Here is a 25,944-nt window from a genome sequence, read left to right on the forward strand (position 1 = left end):
TAGTTTGGTGAAAACCTTGACAAGACATCAATGACTGTGTGCTGTGCAAAACTGTCGCTCATCATACTTTCAGCAATGTTTGCTATTGCCATCCTTTCTGTCCTGTCTGTTCCGGTCATGTTTTTCACCTCTTTAGAGATGGTGTGAAACCAGTGTCAGAGCATAGGCACCCATCTGTATTGTGCATTCACATGTAATCACTCAGTTCTTTCAGCCAGTGGATAACTGGAGATGGTTGTGTGAATTGGTGATTGTCCTTTTGAATAACGTGGAATAACATGATCAGATCTGGATAGATTGAAGACATTGGGGCTCTCCTGTAGAAGAGAGATAGATGAAGGGGTGATAAAATGGAAATCTATTCATACTATGTCACTCCTATTACAAGGTTTAAACTGTAGAAGTGTTTCCACTCAGGGGTTTGAAACTTGGAACCATATTTATATGATGGCTATAAATCCAATGGGACAAAGTCCTCTCACCCAGACAATATGGAACTTGTTGCTATAAGATATAGTTGAAGCAAATTGGGTAATGCATTTAAGGGAAAGCTAGACAAGATTGTGGGAAAGAGCTAGACGGGTAACTTGATAGGAGAGGGGGAGGCATTCATGTAAAGCAGGTGGGGCAAATGGCCTGTTTTGCTCACGCTATGTATTGCTTGCTCCCACACCTTTCCTCCATTTTATGCAATTAAAGTTTCTCACTGTGAACTTAACCATTAGTAATGCTGAGTGACCTTTGGTATGTTTTTGTTGTTGCTGGGGTGTTAAAATCCATGTTGTGGTCCACGTTGTTCTGATGTGATCCCACCACCAAGTGACCATGCAATACCGCCTGCATGCTAATCGAAATATGGCTCCGTGGGTTGAAGGTTGTTCTCAAGACATGCTCCGTGTGGTGATAGTATAATCAGGAGCTGGATACAACAGGCCAAGATGAGTTAGTTGTTCTACCCAAGAATATTTGGCTTTGATGAGCCAAATGTTAGCAGCCGATTTGGAGCCAATTGGAATGGAGCCATATCAAATTACTGAAAGTGAAGGTACCAATGGAAAGCATCAGGGGATACGTGACTCCTTCGTTTCAGGTTTTATGTAACACTTGTGTTTGTGTCTTTCACACGATAGAATTCTATGGTACAGAAGGAAGGCATTCAGCCCTTTACTGCTAACACTCTGTCTAAAAGAGCTATCAATTCATCCGGTTTCTCTGCTCTTTTCTCAAAAAGGAATAATAAATATAGGGTTAAGTGTGTCTTTTTTGAAACTAATGATTAAATTTGTTTCCCCCACTCTTGCAGGCAGTGCAGTTCAGGTCACAAAAAACGCACCGTTTTTGCCAACTATCTTTTAAAACTGCTGTTTTTGTGGCTGCTGCCTCTCGTGCTGTCTCTTTCTTCTCTTTCACGCCCTTGTTCTTTGCATTCTGCACACCTTCTTCTTGGGGTTTAGTTGGATTGCAGTGGTCAATAAAGGTGGGTATTGTCCCTACGCTGGATTCCGATAATATCTCTGGGCACTCACTAAATTGCATTTTGTTCATGCCATACTTCAATCAAATTACCACCTTTCTTTGTCCTGTGGAAATTTCAAATAATTAATCTTGGCTATCAAAGTTTATCAGGGATAGTGATCGTATTGGCTGGTAATTAATTTAGGAAGATGGAAGGTTTTGCCTAGTGCTGCATCTGGGAAAAAAGCAGGGTAGTAAATAACCTTCACGAAAAGCATTTGTCACCATGGATTAAATACTATATTTGTGGCTATATTGATTTATGACTAAAGCACTTAATGTTCTACAGTCCAGCACATGATAAACAATAACCAGAGTTTAGGATGAATTCTGCAAGGGGAAATAAAACTATAGCACAGTTTTGGTACTTTAAATTAAAGGGCTACCTTAAACAACTATTTAAAAATTCTCATTTTCTAGAAAAGGCTACAGTTTGTGTTTGTTCACTTTGAAAAAATTCAATCATAGGATGTGAGCATCAGTGACTAGGCCAGCATTTATTACTGATCCCCAATCGCCTAGGAGACAGTTTAGAGTCAATTACATAGCTGTAGGTCTGGAGTCACATGTAAGTCAGACTAGGCAAGGACAAAAATTTCCTTTCCCTAAAGGACTTGAGGGATTACGGAGAGTGAGAAGGTGGAGAGAGGTGAGGCAACGTAAATAAGAGGGACAAGTTCCAATTGGAAGTGTTGCTGGACCAGGAGCCAATATTGCTCATCAGGGGGTGATGGGTGATTGGGAGATGTTTCATGCTCTGGTATGGGGTGGCAGAGTTTTCGTGATGTTGTAACCAATCCCAGGCATATCACAAATGTGCTAAGGCAATAACCACCACCTGAGCAGCAAAGGAGAAATTAAGAAGAATGGCCAAATAAGAGATTTTTGAAACAGGAGGGGAAGATGACAAGAGGAGAGAGTATTTTTTTAGGAACCATTATATCAAGGTTTTGCCTCTGAAGGTGTGATTTGAGATCAGGGAATGGGGTATTGAATTGTATGAGAATCCTGAGCAACAGAATGGAGGATTTCATAGGATTGGGCAGTTGCGCTGAAGTGGATGGGGTGGGGTCATGAAAGGACTTGGAGACAAATATCTAAATCTAATTTGCCTCGGAGTCTGGGTGGGCTATGTGGGGTATGGGGGAGGTGAGAGGGAGTTGCTTGACAGTGGAACTTGCTTTCCGTCAAAGTATTAGTCAGTTCTAAAATTGTTGACTTTTTGTTCCTGCAGATAACTGAACACCTGTACGCTAAGCCGTGTAACTAACTGCCACAGACATCCTCATGAGTTGGTCCAGCGTACAGCAGAGTGGTGGATTTGATTAAAAATGGGATTAATAAAGCTTCAGAACCCCAGCCATCCCTCGGCGCTCCTTCACAAGGCCAACCAGATGCGACTTTTGGGGACTCTGTGTGATGTGGTGATCTTGGTGGATAGTCAAGAATTTCATGCCCATCGGACTGTCTTAGCTTGTACGAGCAAGATGTTTGAGATTTTGTTTCTTCGCAACAGTCAGCATTACACCTTGGACTTCCTTTCACCAAAGACCTTCCAACAGATTCTCGAGTATGCTTACACTGCCACGCTCCAGGCGAAAGTTGAAGACTTGGACGATCTACTGTATGCGGCTGAGATCTTGGAGATTGAGTATCTGGAGGAACAGTGTTTGAAGATTCTAGAGACTATCCAGACCACAGATGATAATGATGCAGAAATGACAGTCACCGAAGACGAGGATGGAGGCAAGACCAAGTTTAACAAGAATATATTGGTGACAAAACAACTGTCTGGTGAAGAGGTTGGCTATATGAGTAATCAGGCTGTACCAGTCAGGACAATGGAAGAACAAAGCCCTTCTGTCTCCACATCATTTGGGCTTTCAGCAATGAGCCCCACCAAAGCTGCTGTAGATAGTCTCATGAGTATTGGACAGTCAATTATTCAAGGGTCTTTACAACAAGCCTCAGCAGATGAAGCATTCACTGCTGGGGAGAGGCATACCATGCTAACTGAAGTCAAGCACGAGATGATGCAGGTAGAGGAGGGATCCAGTCCCAAGACTGGTGAATCGGGCTCTTCAGCAGGTGAAAAGTTATCTGACACAGATAGGTACAAAGAAGCCCCTGGCACGCCAACACGTAGCAGTGTCATCACCAGTGCCCGTGAGCTGCACTATGTTCGTGAGGAAAACTCTGGAGAGCAAGCTCACGAGGCAGGGCTGGGTATACAAGGCAGCTTGGAGAGCAACCCCAACATGCAGGCTGAGAAACATGGCACGTTGTACCCTGTCCAATTCAACCGCAGAACTGACGGTCTGTTGGAGGTGCCTACTTCCTTATCCTCTGCTCTCCACGTGCAGCCTACACTCTCTGTGGCTATGGACTTTACTGGTTATGGGGGGCTTCTGCCTCAAGGTTTCATTCAGAGGGAACTTTTCAACAAATTGGGCGAGCTTGCAGTGGGCATGAAGACAGAGAATAGATCTGCCAGTGAGAGGTGTAACGTTTGTGGCATGGAGCTATCAGATAATGACGCCATTGAACAACACAGGTAAAGACATTGCGACCATGCCTTGTGGCACTCCTTGAAGGGTTGTTTAGCCAGTGGCAATGCACCCAGTCCTTATTCCGATTATTGGGTGCTGGCAAAGGGAACTGATGAGAGGTTACAAATGGGCAGCTACGAGAAAAATGAGAAGGATCTTTACAGAGTCATAGGATGTTAAGAGGCTTTTTTCTTTAATTTGAAATTTAAGGCCTGTCCATCTCCTCAATCTTGCTCCTGTATCTTTCTCCATGAACTGTCAGTTCTGATCCTGGTCGCCAGCACACAGTCTAGGCCCTTTTAAGTTTCCCGTTTTACAAGCAGCTGTCTAATATCCTTTTAAATAATTTATGAACTCCACGACATGTTTTATAGCATACCACTCTCTGCTCTAACCAGCTTCTGTGCAAAAATCATTCTTTTTTTTCTGACCTCCCCATTTGTCTCTCCGATAGTCTACAACCAGCAACAGTGGAGATAGACAAACATCTTTTTAAAATATAACTAAAACTGACCGGTGTTTTCGTTTTAATGGGAGCCTCTTAGATGGGTTAGGTATAGAAGGCTTAAGGGGCTAAATGGTCTACTATTCCTATGGTCTCATTAGCATTCAGCTTGGAGTGGGAGAAGATTTGTAAAAGACTCTGTTTAACATAGATGAACGTAAAGTACAAGATGGAAAATGAAACCGCATATGTACTCCATGAATGCCGTAGGATTTGTTGAAGATTCAGTAGAAGGAGTGCTCCTAGGCTCAAGAACTGATGGGTCCAACCAAAGGCAGCACAGCATAGAAATTGGACGGGCATCCAAATAGATGGTTTTCCTTGTCCATACTTGTTATCCTTAAGATCTGTTTCTGTTAGTAGTATTCCTTGGGATGAGTGAGGGTAATACAGTCTGTCAACCATTGCTTAATCCTGAAACCAAACTGTCCTTCAACTTTTCCTGGATATTATCTCGTGGGATCCAGGACTGCACAGTGAAAAACTGGTATTGGTTGGTTTCGTTATTGAAGGAAGGTTTAGCGAGTACAAAATGCATGTATTCTGAAGGATGCAGGTTGTATGTAGCAGGCAGTAGAATGTTGTGTCACTGTTTCTCTCAGTCTCTCATTGATCAAATTTCTCTCTAATGTGAGGCAATAATGGAACAATGTTCCGAAAGGACTTCAGCTCTGTTGCAGTGTACCAGCTGGGGGACAGCACTGATGGGTATAAGTCAATTCCAGTAAAACAGGGTGCTCTCTGAATGGAGGCACAGTGTTGTTGGGCACACATCTACAGTTGTACAACACTGGGATATGTTTGTGGTGTAAGCAAGAATGTCACTCAAACAGGAACCAAATGAGCTCAGATTTCTCTGAGCAAGGGGTCAAAAATTGGATTTTTCTGGATCAGTTTGTCAATTTAATGGTTCTAGAAAGCGCTTACTGTCAGCATCCTCCCCAATTTTGAAGAGGCCCTTGTGCATTTTGCAATGCACGCCTCCCACCATCAACCAGATTTGCCTTGTAACAGATCTCCCTGTCAGAGATTTGGAGCCTGTTAATTGACTGAGTCGAAAATAGAGGCGTTGTCCATTTTGCTGGTGGGTGTGGTTCAGCTTAATTTTGACCAACGCCAAACGTTCTTGCTTTGAGACAGTCTAACACCAGTCTGACATATCTCTGTTAGGGCAGTAGAGAATAGTTGTGAATCCTGATGAAAGATTCTAACCTGAAACGTCGCCTCCCCTTCTCCTCTGCTGCTTGACCTGCTGTGCCTTTTCCAACTCAAGCGTTCATTCACTCTGAGCTGGAGTCTGGCACACTCCTCCTGCTGACAATGTAATGTGGACCATGAAGTGACCCACATTGAAAATACTTTCTCTTGCAGCATTAATACTGAGCAACACAGAGGAAGAGGTTGAATAGCCATCTTCTGTGCTGCCCACTCTGATTTGACCATGTTCAGATGCGAGCGGTGGCGTGGAGACTTTGCACCTGGAGTCAAAGACATTTGTGTATAACCCACCAGAGTTGAGCTTCAATAGAAGCAGCATGATGTGATTGTTAAAAATACAAACCCAGTGTGGAGAAGTTCCGTAGGTTTGTTTGGCAAAAGCAGCGGAGAAAGAGTTAACTTTACAAGTCCAATTTGATTCTTTGAAACCTCCTCAGAGAGGTCAGCTCCAGGTTTTCTCCAATCTCTTCACCTGTGACAGGTGGCTGAACATACAGCTAAGAGTGTGGTGTGAAATGTGCAGCACGCACAGGCAGGTTTACAACGCTGGGCTGTCTCACGCCAGAGCGAATGGTTACAAATACGCTAGACGGGGAGGATGTGGGTTTCCAGCCCTCCCCTCCCCTCCCACAAATGATGTGGCTCCTCTTAACACATCTGCAGACGTTGTGAGACCTTTCTTTACTGACTTGTGAAGGACAGCATGTTCCACCGTTGGAGTTGAGAAATAAGTGTGGGGAGTGTAGGCTGGGGATTTTGGGGGTTTGAAATGGAGGCATTATTAATTCCCGGGCTGGTCAGCAAGTAGAGCCAAAGCTAGTTTGTGGAAGTCCACTTTCAGGTTGGGTTTGCTTGCCACTGGAACCCTGATATCTGGTTGCTAAGGCCTTGCTGAAGGTGCAGATTGCTTCTTGTTCCTGAGCAAATGCCTTGGTTTCATTTGTTCCTCATATTGCTGCCAAGGGTGATGGTGTAAGTTAGTCTAATTAGCACAGTTTACAACGAGCAGTGTTGTATTTTGGAATCCAGTTACCGAGGACTGGACTGTGGTGACTCTAATCTGCAATAGGTGAAAGTGAGGACTGCAGATCTTGGAGAGTCAGAGTCGAAAAGTGTAGCGCTGAAAATGCACAACAGATCAGACAGCATCCCAGGAGCAGGAGAATCCTCATGAAGGTCTTATGCCCAAAACGTTGACTCTCTTGCTCCTCTGGTTTTGCCTGACATGCTGTGCTTTTCCAATGCCACACTTTTAAACTCTAATTTGTAATAGTCAGGACCATGGTGGGGTAACAGTGCCAACTCCATAATATCTTGCTGGGTACGTCATCGTCATGTCTGTGTGTCTACTGCAGATAGTATTTGCAAGATCTGGTTATACTAGTTGAGAAGTCACATGAAACTAGGCTATAGTCCAACAGGTTTATTTCAAATCACAAGCTTCTGGAGTGCTGCCCCTAAAGAGCAATCCACCAAAAGCTTGTGATTTCAACCAAAACAGTTGTCATATAACCTGCTATCATATGACTTCTGACCTTGTCCACCACAGTCCAACACCAGTATCTCCACATCATGGTTATACCAGTGTCAGTACTTCTCAAGGTGATAAGATGTGATCAATCAGATCATCCTTACTTTTGGAATATTGCGTGCAATTCTGGTCTCCCTTCTATAGGCAGGATGTTGTGAAACTTGAAAGGGTTTAGAAAAGATTTACGAGGATGTTGCCAGAGTTGGAGGGTTTGAGCTATAGGGAGAGGCTGAACAGGCTGGGGCTGTTTTCCCTGGAGCGTCGGAGGCTGAGGGGTGACCTGACAGGTTTATAAAATCATGAGAAGCATGGATAGGGTAAATAGACAAAGTATTTTCCCTGGGATGGGGAAGTCCAGACTAGAGGGCATAGGTTTAGGGTGAGAGGGGAAAGATTTAAAAGGGGCCTAAGGGACAACTTTTTCATGCAGAGGGTGGTGCATGTATGGAATGAACTGCCAGGGGAGGTGGTGGAGGCTGGTACAATTACAACATATAAAAGGCATTTGGAAGGGTACCTGAATAGAAAGGGTTTAGAGGGATATGGAGCAAGTGCTGGCAAATTGGGGCAGCATAGTGGCTCAGTGGTTAGCACTGCTGCCTCACAGTGCCAGAGACCCGGGTTCAATTCTAGCCTTGGGCGATTGTCTATGTGGAGTTTGCATGTTCCCTTGGTGTCTGCGTAGATTTCCTCTTGAGTGCTCCGTTTTCCTCCCACAGTCCAAAATTGTGCAGGTTAGGTGAATTGGTCATGCTAAATTGCCTATAGTGTATAGGGATGTGTAGATTAGATGCATTAGTCAGTAGTAAATACAGGATAGGGGAATGGGTTTGGGTGGAGGGTTGGTGTGGGCTTGTTTGGCTGAAGGGCCTGTTTCTGCACTGTAGGGATTCTCTATAAATTTAGGCTATCTGGTCAGGATGGACGAGACAGACCGAAGGGTCCGTTTCCGTACTATACATTTCTATGACAGACTGAAATCTTGCTCCAATTCTTGCGAATTTCACTGGGGGCAGTTCTGATGGTGTCATATCTTCTGAGGATAGCATCTCATTCGGCTGAGCGACTTTGCATATGAGTTGTATCATGAGTTACACACTAATGTGAAACTTGAACTAATGCATCAGTGGAAAATGTAACAATTTTGGAGAAGAAAAATCACCGTTTTAAGAGCAATTGGCATGTGATCTCATCAGGGAACTCAGAATTTATTGCTTGAAGAACGCAGCATACCCACTTTTTATTCAGCTGTCCGTGGTAATAGTCTGGGCTGCACTCCCTGAAGAGACCCTGGAACTAGATAAAATAGTAACAGGACAGGTGAATATATGTTTAAACACAGAACTATTGAAGGTCATGGGGAAAACCATAGGGATATGGGATTCATTGAATAGCTCTTTCAAAAAGCAATGCAAGACGGAGTGCCCATCTCCTGTGCTGCAAGATTCTGCGGTTGTTTAGGAGCTTAGGATACAGGGTCACTTGCTGTTGTGAAGCTGCAAATTAAAATGCATTGGTATTTGCTTGAAGATGCAGCTTTATGGGAACTCTCTCCGTTCGGCATGTGTAACCTCTGCTGTTGATGATTTCCGGATTTTGAATGAGATTCCTTCGAGAAACCCCTTTAATCTCCACCCCCCCTTAATCTTCTCCCTTCCCGCTACCATTCCCTTCCCTGTGTTTTCACTGCTCGCCTTATTAGTGGCACCTGGTAATGGAGCCTCCTAATCGAAACCAGGATTCTCTTTCTTTCTGCCTGGCCGGTGACAGACAGCTTTGTCAGTCCGAACATGCAATGCTAGGAAGTCCCATTAGCTTTATTGCTGGAAGATCCTGAGCTGTTCAGGAAATGAGTGCTGCAGTTAGGCACAAAATCCTGACCTGCTCGTGTAACCCCTGGTCATTGGGAAGACCTCTGTCAACACACTGGGGATTTCTGTTACTCTGGTTCTCGTCTGGAGTCCTGAGGTTAACAAAAAGTCTATAGATTGACATTCCTTTGGAAAGAAATCAGCTTGTGACCTCTGATTTATTCTTTGTACGAGAAGCATGAGGTGTTTATTTTTTTTTTGAAACTTGATGTATAATTTAAGACCTGTGGTAATGTAGCCACTTAGATTTTCAAATAGTGTTAAAATAGAACTGTAGAGCAGAACATATCCCACTGAATTTTTTTTTTCAAATATTCTCTTCCCTCGATAACTCATCCCCATCCCCCACTATCACCAGTACACTCTTGCTCCAACCTCCACCACTACCATCACCAACTTCACCACCTCGTGGTGATATCTACCAGGATACTGATACACACTGACTTGCCCATGTCACCTTATATATTTATATATATGTTCAGGCTGGAATATTTGGTAAAGGAGATCAACTCATTCAAAATTTGCTTTTATGCTTCTAACCCAAAAGGCATTACTTCATAAATCATTGTGTCTGGAGATTAGTTATTTCCTCTAAAACTCTGGTTTTGTATTGACGCTGTCCTTAAATTGTCCACTGGAAAAGTTCAATCTGAGCATTTTCTATGTTTTCCATCGATCAGACTGTGCAGATTGTCTCCCTTTTATGCTCATCGAAAATGTTAGAAATGTGAAATATAGAGACTGTAAAATATTGAGAATTTGGAATTCATTTCCCACATCAATTCATTATTGTTCATTTTAGGGAAGCTAGATAAAATTGAGGGAAGAATAAATAAAAGGGCAGGAGATGAAATAAGTTGTGGGGAGGCTTGTGTTGAGCATAAACCTCAGTATAGACCAGTTGTGGCCTGTTTCTGTGCCGCATCGTTGCGATTTTATAATGAAACAACTACTGCACTATTTTTCATGGAGTGCTGCTGAATTAAGCATTTACTCATTCAGAAGGATGGGCTGTGAATTCCAACTAGGTTGGTTTTGGTAACTTTATTTTGGGGACAATGAGTTGATTTTGGATAGATTTTAAAATTGCAAATGCAGGATAATTTTTTTTGCATTTTCTCTGAGATTACAGAATCTGGGATTTGCATTACAGAATCTGGGATTCACAAGGTCAAACTGGTATTTTCTGAAATAAACTAGACTGATGAGTGAGAAGCAGATTTGTTGTTTTGTTGGGTGAAAAGCTAACAGCGCATTAAAGAGTTCAGTAAAGTCCATAGAAAAATTGAGCCCTAGAAATACTTGACAGGTTTTGAGCAGGTTAAATTTAAAAGCTGTTTTCTCTTTCACATTAGTTCAGTTCAGGAAATAATAGTTTTCAGGCAGCTTTGCTTCTCTGTTCCTGTAGTCTGGGTTATGGTATAATTTAATGCTCTTTGCTGTTGACTTGCATTTCCCTAATTTGTCTCTCTTTGAACATTTCTTGAAAGGGATTTCAGTGTGTGTAAATGATGATGCGGGCTTGTAGTAAGGTACTGAAACCTCATAAACTTATTTATTTGAAACATTTTTAGCTGAAATGCTCATGTTTATTTGGTTCAGTGTCAATTCAGTGCTGTTTGAAAGGAAGTTTGTTGTACAAGTAAGATTTAATGATGACTTAATTACTGAACCTCAAGTAAATTTTGTCTTAATCAGCACCCCCACCCATTATTATCAGGACTGGATTGTTGAAAATAGCTGTAATTTTAAAATATAAAATTGCACTTTGTTTCAAATATATTTGAATGAATTTAAGCATTCCGAGATACCAGACTAATGAATTATTTTGACCAGGAGAAATGATCTTCAAAATTTAAATAATCAAAATATTAGAAAGAATGAAAGTGAGAAAATCATTAATTTCTTAGTGCCTTTGATTTGTCTTTAAGTTGTAACTTTTATATAATGGTGGATGTATCAATTGCATCGTACAACATGTAAAACAGAATCCTATTAATTACTTCCACAATTGACCTGGCAAAATTTCTGTTAAAATTTAGGTAGTTATGCAGATGGAATCTTGCATTGTCGATTTGTTTTGAGTGGCAAATTAGCAAACGTAACCAGGCAGTCTGTACGGGCCACGCCAACTCCTTTTACAAATGTTTAAAATATTTCTTCGGACTTAATTTTATTGGATGGCAGCTTGAAGGTATATCATGTTCAACTCTATGTAATTGCTTCCAGATATAACACAGGGTTATGTGTGTTAGAATGAAGGGTCTGGTAAGTGCTAGCTTCCTGTGTAAATTTGGTTATTCTATTCATTCTGGGCAGTCCTGGACTCTGTCATTCTTTTTCAAAAGTGTTTTCCAGGTTAGTGCTAGAGCACAAATTAATTCAGACTGAGTTAATAACTTGACTAGATTTCAAATAACTTTGTGATTTCCAGAAGAGAGAAACTAAAGAGTTCGAGTCAAAATTCAACAATTTTGTCCTAATTTTGTTTGCCTTCAATCCTTAAGTTGCTGTTTCTTCTTAGGATACTTGTCAATCACATTTTTTCATCTTGCTTTCCTATGTTGTTGCCTCTGTATTGCAGTAGCTGCAAGTTTACTGTCCTCTGCAACCTCACATTCTCCCTGTGTCTTCGTGGGTTTCCTCCGGGTCTCCGGTTTCCTTCCACAGTCCAAAAACGTGCAGGTCAGGTGAATTGGCCATGCTAAATTGCCCATAGTGTTAGATTAAGGGGTAAATGTAGGGGAATGGGTCTGGGTGGGTTACTCTTCGGAAGCTCGGTGTGGACTTGTTGGGCCGAAGGGCCTGTTTCCACACTGTAACTAATCTAATCTAATCAGAAATTTCAGCAGAAAATCTTAAAAGGTGCCTTTAACAGCATGTGTACATTACATTTTCAATGTTGACTTTTATTTTCTTAACCCTCTATATTTCCATGGAGTTGCTTGCAATGCTCCACTCTGTTCATTGAATCCTAGAATCCCTACAACGTGGAAGCAGGCCATTCGGTCCATCGAGTCCTCACTGACCCTTCAAAGAGCAGCCCATGCAGATCCCTGCCTGCACATCTTTGGAGAGGGTAGGGAAGCAGGTGACCATTCCCCTCTTTATTTTCAGATCCCTCCAGGGTGTTGCCCCTAACTATCCTGTCAATCACGTCTGCACCCTTCCCCTTCTGGCCCACTGCTCATGGCCAATTTATGACTCTGTCACTTGTGGCCCGGATGTCCAGACCACAAGCTCTGGGATTTCTTCCCTAAATTCCTGAATGTCTCTTGCTTCCTTAAGGTGCTTCTTAAAGCTTTTCTGTTTTGATAAAGCTTTTTGTCATCTGTCCGAACATCTTACATGGATTGTTAACCTTCTTTTGACAAGATGCCCACAAAGTGCTGTGGGACGTTTTGCTACTTTTAAAGATGCTATGGAGTTGGAATGGCCACCGCAAGATGTGGGAATGGAATTTCACTTATCTTCTGTTTGGTATCATGCTTTTTTCATATTGCAGGATGTGTACATCGTCTTATCTGCCAATGGCGTTCTGGATATAAAAATGATTTTGTCGGTCATTCATTTTATATTCCTATGCAATGAGTAACCTGTCTGTGGGTGCATGCTTAACACTGATTGAAACCAAGGGTTAAATGGGATACATAAAGCATTTGTTCAATTTGATAGATATAGAAATATAGACTTGAGGGAGCAAAAGGGATTTGTTCCTTTTTAAAACCACAACTTAATTGAACATTGTAAAAATTGGTGATAAATTTTAGGAAACATTAAAAGTGATATTTGGAAACTAATGGGTTAAGACTGCACAGTCTGCATGGTTTATCTTTTCAAAGATTCAAGCAATGGTTTTTTCACTTCCTATTATGCTAAGCCCCGTAGAGTGCTTTGCCCCACTTGCAGCACCCTCCCTGAACGGCTGAGATCATTGCCACTTGTAGCATTTGTATGTCAGAGCACTGCTTTTTACAGCTTCTGTGGCTGAGTTTTAGTTTTTCTGGCATGGGCCCAATATTTACATTCCTCTCTCTTCCATACACACACTCGGGCTTTCTATCCCCTCCTGGATGTATGCACCATCTCGAAGATCTGAAAGCCAGCAATTATCAGCAGCTTGTAATCCCTGTAAGAGCTCCTGAAGGCAGGCGGAGTGATAGTGCGTTTTTTTGTTTGAAGAACTGCTAGACTTGTGGTTATGCGTGTGCAGGTCGGAGCTCCCAGGTGCAAGTTATTGAATAAAGGGTTGCGCTCATGACCCTCTTGAAGGGTAGATGTTTGCTGCTGGTTAGGTTGTTTCAAGCGATCTTGTCCACAAAGGAATTTGCACTGGGACTTATCTTGGATTCATTTTGTCTCCCCAAGTACATATATTTTTAAAATGAATGGAACGTGAACATGGGAGGTGCAGAATAGGGGATGCAGGGGAAATGAAAGAATTTGTTCATAAAATGCCTCATTATCTTGGCTGTCATGCAATGGATAACATAAAGGTAAAAGACCAGACCAATTTAATGTATATTATTCCAGCACCAGCAAAGTTTTGCATTTGAATGTTTTCAGTTGAATATGAAGGTAGAAATATGATTTGATGGAGGTTGTTGTAGGATTTGGTATGAAGGGAGAAACTATTTTCCTGGGATATAGCCTTAACGTTTGAACCAGACCACTTTGCAGGGCAAATAATTGAACCCTTTCAAAACTTAGGCTACTAGACTTTTGCCTGTTTATGACATTGGGCGCTGACAATCTAAGGTGGATAAATGATTGAGTGAGAACAGCCAGAATCTAATTAAATGAGTGGGCAAGCAGGCTTGAAGGGATGAATAGGCCTGTTTTGTTCCTCTGCATTGAGGAAAAGAAAGCTGACCAACACACAATGTTTAAACTTGAGATTTTGGAAGAGAAGTTCAGAAAATAGTGCACTGAGTCTTGCTTCTCAACACTAAGAGGGTGAACTGCAAAGGGAGAGGAGTTGGGACATTGGGAACTGAAGCTGAGGGAAAAGAAGAAGGGAAATTTCAAAGTGCAAAGATTATGCTATTGTGTAAGAGCAGAATTGGTAGTGGCTTGGAATCTAGTACATGATGCATTACTCAGTAACCTGGGGAATAAAAAAACCTGAACCTTCCTTTCCTTATGAATATGTGTACCCAAAACCATGCAAAGCAGTCATGAAAATCACTGAGGAAGAGAATGTATAAAGTAAAAACAATTTGTTTTGCTGTTCAGGCCTTTTCACTTCTTTTTGCAGCTACCTTAACCTCTCATTTTTAGAGCAGAAATGTTCCTACTCTGTTTATTTTGGCTCATTTGGATTTGTTTACTTGGAGTGGAGCACGCAGTGTGTGTTGTCACTCTTGAGAAGGAGCAGTTTGTTCTATGTGACTAGAAGTGTTCTGTCTTCAATCTATGATCTCAACCTTCTGTAATTTGGAGACCGATTACTTTCGTCTCCTAATTTCCCACAATTCACTCACTCACTCACACTCACACTCTCTCTCTCTCTCTCTCTCTCTTTATGTGGAATTATTTCTGAATGTTCATGTTTCAAAGTCGTGTTACTTTTGGATTGCACTGGCCTCGTTTAACTTAACTCAACCTATTCAATGTGTTGAACAGCCATTAACATAGAAACATTGACCAACTAAAATGGTTCAAGAGCGCAAACAGAAACAGGATCCTCCGATGCTTTTATGTGACCTAAGATGAATTGACAAGTCAGACTCCAAGTTCCATTCCTGTTGAGTTGATTAATTCTTGTTGGGTCTGCACAGTTAGATTGGCACATTATTGTGTAGTGAGGATATTGGGCATGAACAAGGTGACAAGTCTCTACCATTTTGTTGGCTGCCAACTGTTATACTGACCATGATGCAATAGCCCAGCCATATTTCATTGGTTAGGCTCATTGAGAGATGAAAATGTGTTGCTGGAAAAGCGCAGCAGGTCAGGCAGCATCCAAGGAGCAGGAGAATCGACATTTCGGGCATGAGCCCTTCTTCAGGAATGAGGAAAGTGTGCCAAACAGGCTAAGATAAAAGGTAGGGAGGAGGGACTTGGGGGAGGGGTGTTGGAAATGCGATAGGTGGAAGGAGGTTAGGGTGAGGGTGATAGGCTGGAGTGAGGGTGGGGGCGGAGAGGTCAGGAAGAAGATTGCAGGTTAGAAAGGTGGTGCTGAGTTCAAGGGTTGGGACTGAGACATGGTGGGGGGAGAGGAAATGAGGAAACTGGAGAAATCTGAGTTCATCCCTTGTGGTTGGAGGGTCCTCACTTTCTCCTGTATGAGAGAGGCTGGGATGATATAGCCCATAAGGAGGCCAATCAACCTATTGATCTGCACTGGCTTTTCAAAGAGCCACCCAGTCAGGTTCACTTCCTGACAGTATTTTTCTCCATGTATTTATTGAACTCTCCTGAAACCTCTTACTGACCCTGTTTCCTTCAGCACCCCCTCAGACAGATCATTCCAAATTCTAGCCACCTGCTTATGTGACCACCACCTCCATTAAATGCTTTTATTTCCACAGTTCCAAATAGTGAGGCTTGTTTGTGATCTGTCTCTTGTGTGGCAAGTCTGAATATTAACTCTGCACATCCCACTCCTCTCATTATTGGTCATGTGCTTTGTAAATCTTTCATGGGTTATCCCCCTACTTTCCCCTTCAATTTAGGAAATCTATGTGCAAACATTTTGATTTAGTCATGCAGCATGGAAACCGAGCCTTTGGTCCAACCAGTCCATGCCAACCATTATCTCGAACTAAACTAGTCCCACCTGCCTGCACTTGCCCCATATCCCTCCAAACATTTCTTATTCATGTCCCTATCTAAATGTCTTTTAAACATTGTAACTGTACCCATATCCACCACTTCCTGTGGAAGTTCATTCCACACACGAAGCACTTTGTTTAAAAAAAAAGTCCATGTCTTTTTTTAAATCTCTCTTCTCTCACCTTTAAAAATATGCCTCCTAGTCTTGAAATGCCTAATCTGAGGGAAAAGATACCTGCCATTTACCTTATTTATGCCCCTCATGGTTTTATAAACCTCTGCAAAGTCACCCTTCAACCACCTTCAGTGGGAAGAAAAATTCTCAACCTTTTCTTCTAACACAATCCTGCCATACCCAGCAACTTGGCTTCATCTCCTCCAAAATATTGTAAGACATCCATTGGTTCAAATAAAATAGGTTCCTGATTCCTGAAGAAGGGCCTGTGCCCGAAACGTCGAATCTCCTGTTCCCTGGATGCTGCCTGACCTGCTGTGCTGTTCCAGCAATAAAGTTTCAACTTTGATCTCCAGCATCTGCAGACCTCACTTTCTCCTCAAATAAAATAGGGTTGTGTGTATGGAGGTGAAATACAATTTAAAGTATTCCAGTGATGAAACACCTTGGAAATTAATCTTTAATTCCTGGAGACTGTGGAAGTACCCTGCAGAATTGAGCATGCTGAAGAGAGCTGGACAGGAATAGCTTATAACTGGTACTTTATTTGGTATGTGCCCCAGTTTTTGACTGTGCATATATTTGAGTAACAGGTTCTCCACAGACATATTATCAATCTAACTGATAACCTTGTGGTCTGTTATACAATATATGGAGAGCTGCTTCTCTGATAAAGGCATGTGTGCCATTGTTAAAAGGTGAACTGCAAATATGATGACTCCCTTTTGTGGAGACCTCAAACTTCATAACTTAGGAACTGAATAATAGGCATTGCTCTCTACCACAGCTGTGTGGTTCCACTGTGGTTTTCTTTTAATTAATTGGCAAGTGATCATTTTATGTTTCACTGTATGCAGCCTTGATTACTTTGCTTATCTCTTAACTGAAGGCACAGGATTAATAAGATAAATCCAAACCAGGTGAGAATGATTCATTCCAGGGACTACACCATTTTGCATTTCAACTGCACACGCATGTAACTATGAAGATTTGTGAAAATCTAGAACCTTCTGCAAAGAGGAGTTGTGTATTGGAGTCAATTTAAAAAGCATCGAAAACTGAAATTGATCTTCTGTGTGGCCCAAGTATGTCAAGCTTTCAGCAACAAAGCAGTAATGAAAGTTCTTCACAGTTTAGCCATGATTATAAGTGAGTGGCAGAACAGACTCAGCTGGCCAAGTAGCCTCATTCCATTCTCATGAAACTGCAACTAAACATCCAGTGACGTACCTCATCCCAAAACTGGGAAAATCCCAGGCAGGAATGAGCGCCGGGTACTTTCATGGACTGCAGGCTGACCAAAACTATCTGAGGCAGTTCGGGATGGGCAATAAATGTTGGCCAACCTAGTGACATCACAACTTGTGGAGGTTTTTTTTTTGACAAAAAGCCTCCACTTCTGGGTTTTGGCTCTACCTGAACAGGTCTGTCAGATTAGGAAATATTGACTCATTGAGATTAATTGGTATTGTGGGGTTCATGTCAGCAGGGGATTGGAGCTAGTTTATACATCTTTGGGGAAGGCTCTTTATGGCACAGTGGTAGTATCCTTATCACTGAATCAGAAGGCTTGGGTTTATATGCCACCTTCCTTGGATCTGTGTCATAACATCTCAGGAGAGGATGATTAAAAATAATGATACAATTCAGGGTGAATTATGGACCTTTCCAGTGGAGGCACTGAGTGAAATAAAATGGTGTTAAACCAAATTTATTCTAATTTTGGATTAACATTTAGATTAAGTAGTCCCTTGGCTGTACAGGACTAGGGTATTGCTGAATTGCTGTCAAAACCTTTCAGCATGCATTAAGGATAGAATGGTTAGCACTGCTGCCTCACAGCGCCAGGGACCTGGGTTCGATTCCAACCTCGGGCGACTGTGTGTGGAGTTTGCACGTTCTCCTCATTTGTGTGAGTTTCCTCCAGGTGCTCCGGTTTCCTCCCACAATCCAAAGATGTACAGGTCAGGTGAACTGGCCATGCCAAACTGCCGTTGCATTCAGAGATGTGTAGGTTGGGTGCATTTAGTCAAAAGTATATGTAGGATAACAGGGTCGGGATTGGTCTGTGTTAGTTTTCTTTGGAGGGTCGATGTGGACTTGGGCTGAATGGCCTGTTTCCACACTGTTGGGATCCTATGAATGCCAGTTCTTTGGAGGGAACATTAATTTGTATGATGTGTGAATAGATTGTGATCAGTAGAGGAGTTACCTTCGCAAAAACACTGGGCAACAGTTAACTGGCAACTTATACCAATCAGAACTGACTTGTTTGAATTTAAAGATGTTGCCATGGGGAATGCAACATGGAATTGACTGCTTCCCAAGCTTTTGCTTAGTTGAAAAAGATGCAACATGTGGACTGCTGCTTCCTCTGTGTGAAAGCTAGGACCTTGCATTTGAATGTAGCTACATATGTAAGAATGCCACACTACAAGTCCAGTCCAATCTTAAGTGGACTGTTAAGCACAATAAGGATTATTTTGACAGATGCTACCTAAATCTTGGTGCGTTTCCCATGGCAGTGCCTTCACCAATCATTTGGAGCCCTCTTCTCATGCATTTTAGGTTGTCGTTCCCTTTTTGAGATTTGATAGATCTTTTTACCCAACCTGTCAGACCTTGTATGGCACATAATGGGCAAATGGGACTTGAATCCAGATGTTCTAAAACAGAGTAGGGAAGCGAACCCTGTGCTATAATAGTCCTCATTTGAGAGTAGACATTCTTGCAATTCTGTTCTGATGAATGCAAGACAAAGTTTTAATGTTAGGTCTCAGTAATGCTCAAATTAGAATACTGCCCAGTTTTTTGAGGTTAATACACAATGGACAGTGTGTGGCAGAGTTCCACTGGATTAATAATTAGGTTGATACCTTTCAGTTATGAGCATGGGCTAAAGAAACTGGAACTCTCTTTGTTCCAATAGAGGAAACCTGATTGAACCAGACTACATCATGAGCATTTTAAAAGGGTCTCACCAATCGCATTGTTCAGCAAAATAGTGACTTGAAGAGATTAGATAATTAAAAGAACAAATGGTGGGGCATAGAAATATATTTTTAACATAGTGGTCTGTTAAAAATGTCACTATTCACCAGAAACAGTGACAGTCAGAATTCATAAAGTTGGAACTTTTTTCTTTAAATGAGACAGCAAGGGAATGGTCCAAGCAGGTAGGACTTTGAGAGGTAGCTCTGTGCTGGTGGACCAAAAGGCCTTCATCTCTGCATTAAAGTTCAGTGGCACCCTTCCAGACTCCGCCCTTTCTAACCGTCCATGCGGAGATGAGACTTCCAGCCTACCATTTGAGATCTCTTGGAACCCAGTTGAGGTGAAAGGTCAGCATACTAAATGCTATATCATCAAATTCTCTCTCTTGTGTTTCAAAAGGTCGATTGATGTGGAACACGTATGTGTGTTGGTGTTATTTACACAGGGATGTTACACTTTGTCTAAAGTGCCATTTTAGGGGTTTAGACATCAAGCCATTTTGCAATAGGCTTGTGCGTGACGTTGGATAACTTGCTAGTAAAACTATTAAAACCAGCTGGCTGGAGAAAGTGACTCGAGAGCAGGTGCAGGGACTTTAACTGGATTGCACTCGCAATATTGGCACGAGTAATCTGCCTTCCAAGTATAATTCCCAGACAGCAGCCCAGGAGAAAACAGATGGTGTGTTTCAGATACGTCCTCTTCCTCAGGATTCACTTGTGCTGTTATGTATGTGTTTTAGACCTAGGAAGATAATGGTTGTGGCAACTTGTATTATTTTTATAAAACCAAGTCACTTTGTGGAATTTGCCCAATTTGAAGTGTGTTGAAAACTGGGTTGAGTTCAGCATTCATGTAATTTGCTGATAAATGAGAAAAATTGACCTTACTTTGGAAGAAAAAGTTGGGTTGGCGAGCCAGTTAACCCGATTGGTAAGATGGTTAGTGTGTGGTTCAGAATAACACCAACTAGACCATCTCCATTCTGGCAGAACTGGCTTTGAACCTACCACCTTGACCTACCCCATAATAAAATCATAGCACTAGTCGTGATTTGGTGACTCTTGAATAACTAAGAGAAAAACATAGTAATCTTGATTTAATTTGCGAAGGCTGATAAAATGGGGAAGAGTCCTGGGATTCTAAAAGGTAGTGGTAATGGGGGAAAGTGTAGTCCATATGAGCAGGAAAGAGAGAGTTCCAAGAAGACTTTTACACCAGGCCCAGTTTCAGAAGATCAGTGAGATTGTTTCACCTTACTCTGTGAATGAGCAAGGACTGTAAAAATGTCACCATTGATATCCGACCATAAATTATATTGTCCCTGAACCTCCAGATGTGAAATCCAATATTGACTAATCTTGCTAAGAGGCAAATAACTATCCACCAATATGCAGAAAAAAACCTGAGCTGAGTATTATCTCTAATTAATACAGAAAGCACAAAATGTACTTGGATGATTATTGGATAGCAATATGACACCAACCCACATGAGATATTAGGATTGGTGTTTGAGCTTGCTTTGGTAAATGAGATTTAAGGACCACTGTTAACAAAAGAAGGAGACCGAGACAGAAAAGTGCAAGGACAAAATTCCAGAGCATAGACCTAGATAACTGAAGACATAGGAATAAGAGATTTGACAAACCAGTTTGAAACTTTGCTTGAATACTTCTGGTTCCAAAGCTGTGGAGCACAACCTGGCTGATGTCCAGGAAGTATTTGTTGTGAAAATGGTTACACACCGATAGCAGAGTGTAGCCTGGGTCGCACCTACTGTGTGCTCAATTCTATTCTCTTTTTCTTGGGGAGCAGGGGATGTAGGAGATTGTGGAATTGCAAGGTCATTTCAGATATCCCGAGGGCAGAAGATTTTTTTGAAAGCTTCAAAGGACTGATCTGAACTTGTTAGACTTTCCGATTCTCCTTTTATTTTTTTATTTAAAATTCCAATCTCCACGTGTAGGAAATGAACTGTTGTGACGTGCTTTCAGTATATTTATGAAGTGTGGACACCAATTGGATGCACTCTGGCTGCAACAACTTCTCACTCTGTGTCATGGAGGCTCATTGGAGAAGGATTTCTGGTTTCAGTATTAGTTTCTACTGCAATCCCAGTCTCAACTGAAGGAAGGCAGGATGGAGGAGTGTGACTGATATGGTTTGGAAAGGATTGATATGTTTGTGTGAGCAGCCATCTATTTCTTCCACGTGTGGCTGCTTTAGGGATTTGGTTTATTGTGTGAGAGTAGCCAACTTCAGGTCTGATGAGAGTCTTGTAGAGTAGACAAGGTATTATTTAATGGAGTCTGCAACTATTTGTAGGGTATCAGAATAGACTTTACATGATCGCACAGACTTTTGAGTGTGTCCAACTGAGCTCGGTTTCTGTCTGCGATCCTACACTGCTCTCCCAGTAAGTCCTCACAAGATCGTTGTGGATTACTGCACTTGGTCACCCTTTTGGGCACGTTAAACAATTGATTTTGAACTTATTTAAAGCTCTCCTCGTACAATGTAGAAACAGAAGTAGGCTATTCAGCCCATCGAATCTGCTCTGTTATTCAGTGAGATCATAGCTGATTCTTCTAACTCGCATCACGTTCTGACACCCCTTTGTTAATTGACGTTGGCTGCTGGCCCAGCAATGGTTTGCTTTTTATAATTCTTGTGTTTCTTTGTTAATTCTTCCACAATCCCTGCCCCCAATTCAATATCCTACTTCAATCCTCCCATATCTCTCATGATTCTGGCCTCTTGTGAGCACAGGGATGGATGAACAGGATCTTGTGAACATTGGGCGGCATGGCAGCAGAGATTCAAATGGAGTTCAAAATTAACATTAAATTAATGCCTTTCTTCATGTGGATGACCACAGCTCACCCAGTGTTTAGAAAAAAAGTATTTTTTCTCTATGATCAACAGTCAGTCATTCTACCCTTCACGTTGCTAAGTGTTTTTATTATTTATCAAAATTGCCTTTGGAATATTGGAGAAAACTGGATACGTTTCATGTCTTTTTAAATAGAAACCTCTTGTCAAAAACACCCATTAATCATTGAAGTGCTGGAGTGTTGCTTAATGTTGGAAGAATTAAGGCACGGGGTTAAAAAAAAAACTTCCTGTACAGCTGTTGCTTTGCTCGATTCCTTGCCTTTCATTCAGTTGTAACACTTGTCTGTTTTATTGGTGCTACAATAGTTAACGATTCCCTGGACTTTGTACGAGGCTGCCGAGATCCTCTGTCTCCGCTTTTCCTCGCACTGTCCTGGTCATGAAGCAAAACTGACTGCTTTGGGAGAGGAGAGACTGTGTAGGAGACTGGTTTGGAGGCTCATTGTGTGGTTGAATTGAATGACGGCAAGACAGGAGAGATCTCCCCCCTCGAAGAAGAGTGCAGACTGACGTGAGCCCTTTCCCAAAAACGTTGAAGATAGCTTAACCTAAAAAGGAGTGTGAACAACAATACGTAGATACAGTGTGCTATGCAGTCAGTCAAGCCATGAGGGGATGTATCATAGACCAGCAAAGATTTTGTATCAAAAGGAATGAAGTGTTGCTTGTGGGCTGAATGCGGCAGATGGGTATCTGATCCATTTGTCTCTTGAGGAAAAATTGCATTTATATGGTGCCTTTAATGCAGTGAAATATTCCAAGCCATTTTTCGTGAGAATTCCATTAGAAATATCAATGAAGACCAGGATTTGAACTTGAACACTAGTAGCAATGTTCCAAAAGCTGCATCCTCACTGCGGGCTTCTTATTGAACGTAAAAATATAAGAAACAGGAGCCAGAGTAGGCCATTTGGCCCATCAAGCCTGTTCCGCAATTCAATAAGATTATGGCTGATTTTCTCCTGGATTCCATTTCACTTACCTGCCTGCTCACTTTAATCCTTAGTTCCTTTACTGTTCAAAAATCTATCTACCTTTGCTTTAAAAGCATTCAACAAGGAAGCCTCAACTGCTTCACTGGGCAAGGAATTCCACAGATTCACAACCCCTTGGTTGAAGAAGTTTCCTCCTCAGTCCTAAATCTGCTTCCTCTTGCTTTGAGGCTATGGCCCCTAGTTCTAGTTTCATCTGCCAATGGAAACAACCTCCCTGCTTCTCTCTTATCTATTCCCTTCATAATTTTATGTTTCTGTAAGATCCTTCCTCATTCTTCTAAACTTGAATGAGCATAGTCCCAGTCTACTCAATCTCTCTCCGTAAACCAATCTTGTCAACATAAGAATGAACGTAGTGAGCCTCCCTTGCACCGCCTCCAGTGCCAATCCATCCTTTCTCATTGTAGCATTTGAGCGAGATTTGACAACTTAAACAAATGGAATTATGGGTTGAGAAGAACTCCGTAAGGGTAAGTCAAGTTAGGAAGAGAGAATGGTGCATGGGAGTGGAATGCTGGTATAAGATGAGACCAAAGATGCAGACATTAGAAAAATATTTTCTCTGAACTTAAATGTGGGTTTGCACCATTAACGGCTTGATACAATAAAAAGCTCTGACGAAGTAGTTATCTCTTAATTTCTAGTTTCAAGATAAAAGCTCAATGTATTGACCAAAGACAGCTACACATGTGCTGTTTAAAGTTTAGAAATGTGACGCTTAATCTGGTAACCCAGACTGGTTATAGAATGTGGTTTGTTGAAGTAGTGCAGATATTTGAGGTCCAGGGAGCGATAAAATGGTGTCGTTGTGCAACAACGGTTTTAATTCTAGGCTAGTTTCTTTCCAACGTGAACCGATTACTGAAACCTCAATGGGGATTTAGGCCTCCTCCTAGTGAGGGTGCTAATTGTGAAACAGCCCAAATGGCACAGAACCCGTGCGCTTGTGGTTAGTTAGGGAAGTTAAGAGATAAAGAAACAGTATCAGCATGTTCTATATCTCTGCTGGAGCAGTCTTTCACCGATTTTTGTTGAAACAATGAGCTCTGACGCAACTCTTCCAATATGGTACACTTGCCAATATGTGTTGTGCCTAGTTTAATTTTATTTTGTAAATCTTTTTTTTTGTCTTTGCCCACTTTGATTTCTCCCCCTGTCACCACCTCCCTGACCCCTCCCTCTAAATTTCACAATTTGTAGGGAAATGGCTCTCTCTATGCCAGTCAGTTCTCTGGCAGTAATCTTGCCTTGTGGGATCAAGCTCCTGGACCCTGTGTGTGTACCCCCTCCTACTCTGCCACCCACAACCCCTTGTCATATGAAGAGCTGCAACAGGCCGTATCTCCCAAGAGCAGGTCAAAAGACAAGCCCCCAATAGAGAGCAGAGGATCTTGGATGCTATTCAGCCTTTACCATTCTCAACTAAAATTGGGGAAGTTGGGGAAGTACTTGCAGAGCAATTATAATTTTAAACAGGAATCAGTATTCACACTTGAGTAACTTTGTGTTTAAAGCAAGAATTTTCAAAGTTTTTCTTTACAAAGTCAAAGTGCAAAGTATAGGTTGTTTCTCTGCACCCTCCCGCTATGGAAAACCGCTATAGAAAACTGCACTGTTGAAGATCACTAATAGAAAATCGCTACCCCAGTTCAGTAGAATGTTTGCATTATCCAAACAGCGTCCACAATTCGTCAATCGTGTTATAGCCAATTTGTGCTGACAAAGCACGTATTATAGCAGAACGACCTGTAAGTTGAATTTGCTATCCATCTAGTTAGTGTAATAGGGCTTTTTTTTTTGTTTTTATCCTGGCTTCAACTTTTTAACCAATACTGACCCAGGGCTGCATTTTGTCTATTAGTGAGATTTTTGCATTGGAAACGCAATGCCAACATCAAAACACTTAGCTTTTTAAATCCTCCACGCACATTAATTTCTACTCATCGATCTTTTTTTCCCCCACAGAATTGTAGCAGGAAGTGGCCATTCAGTCCATCACTTCTGCTCTTGCTGTATGAGCATTTTAACTCTGTACCCCTCTCCTGCCTTTATACCCCCCTGCCGCTTCCCATTGGATGGTTATATCAATAGTAGCAATGTCTTTTGCTTCAATGAAAGATGCCTCCACTGTGTCCAAACTACTCGCTGTGAGGAAAAAAGATTGTTTTCTCTCCTCACATCTGTTTCTTTCACAGTTTATTTTTAAAACTCTGCCCTTTGGTTCGCAATCCATTTACAAATAAGAACTGGTTCTTCCCATCTGTGCTGTGGTAGACTCCATGATTTTCAAAATTTCTACCTTTTTTGGCTTTCTCCCCTCTCAGGGAAACAATCCCAACTTCTTCCAAAACCTTCCTCATGTCTTGTGCCTCATGCACTAAATGGGTTAGGTGGATTGGCCATGCTAAATTGCCCATGGTGTCCAGGGATGTGCAGGATAGGTGGGTTGGCCATGTTAAATTATCCATGGTGTCCAGGGATGTGCAGGCTAGGTGGGTTGGCCATGCTAAATTGCCCATGGTGTCCAGGCTCGGTGGGTTGGCCATGATAAATGCAGGGTTACAGGGATAGGGTAGGGGGGCTGGGTCTGGGTGAGATGGTCTTTGGAGGGTCGGTGTGGACTTGATGGGCTGAATAGCCTGCTTCCACACTGGGGATCCTATGTACCACTTGTCTTCCACCTCAAGCTGTCACTTTGCCTGCATTTAGACATGGAACGAGCACCTATAGGATATTTAATTGATAACCAAGTAATCTAGGGTCACTACTTGTGATCGATAAGCTAGAAAGTCTTAGCCTGGTTACACTAGACCAAGATGATTCACATCATTGTGACTAGTTGCTCGGTTCAGAGGCTTGCTAGATGTTCTGACATTGTATCCTTTGGACATAATAAAAACAGACTTGTGTAAGCTTGCT

General features: G+C 41.9%; 1 protein-coding gene across 7 annotated transcripts in view; it reads left to right on the plus strand.

Moving 5' to 3' along the window:
- zbtb16a (zinc finger and BTB domain containing 16a) overlaps nt 1-25,944 on the plus strand; it is a 270,130-nt gene that overhangs the window by 12,785 nt on the left and 231,401 nt on the right. For all 7 annotated transcript variants that reach the window (XM_043676536.1, XM_043676535.1, XM_043676533.1 and 4 more), the window contains exon 2: nt 2,750-4,069. In XM_043676536.1, the coding sequence (XP_043532471.1) occupies nt 2,847-4,069 (1,223 nt within the window). In that variant the 5' untranslated portion in view covers nt 2,750-2,846. The remainder of the gene's footprint in view (nt 1-2,749; nt 4,070-25,944) is intronic.

The sequence above is a fragment of the Chiloscyllium plagiosum genome, chromosome 35 (genome assembly GCF_004010195.1).
Source record: "Chiloscyllium plagiosum isolate BGI_BamShark_2017 chromosome 35, ASM401019v2, whole genome shotgun sequence".
Lineage (NCBI taxonomy): Eukaryota > Metazoa > Chordata > Chondrichthyes > Orectolobiformes > Hemiscylliidae > Chiloscyllium > Chiloscyllium plagiosum.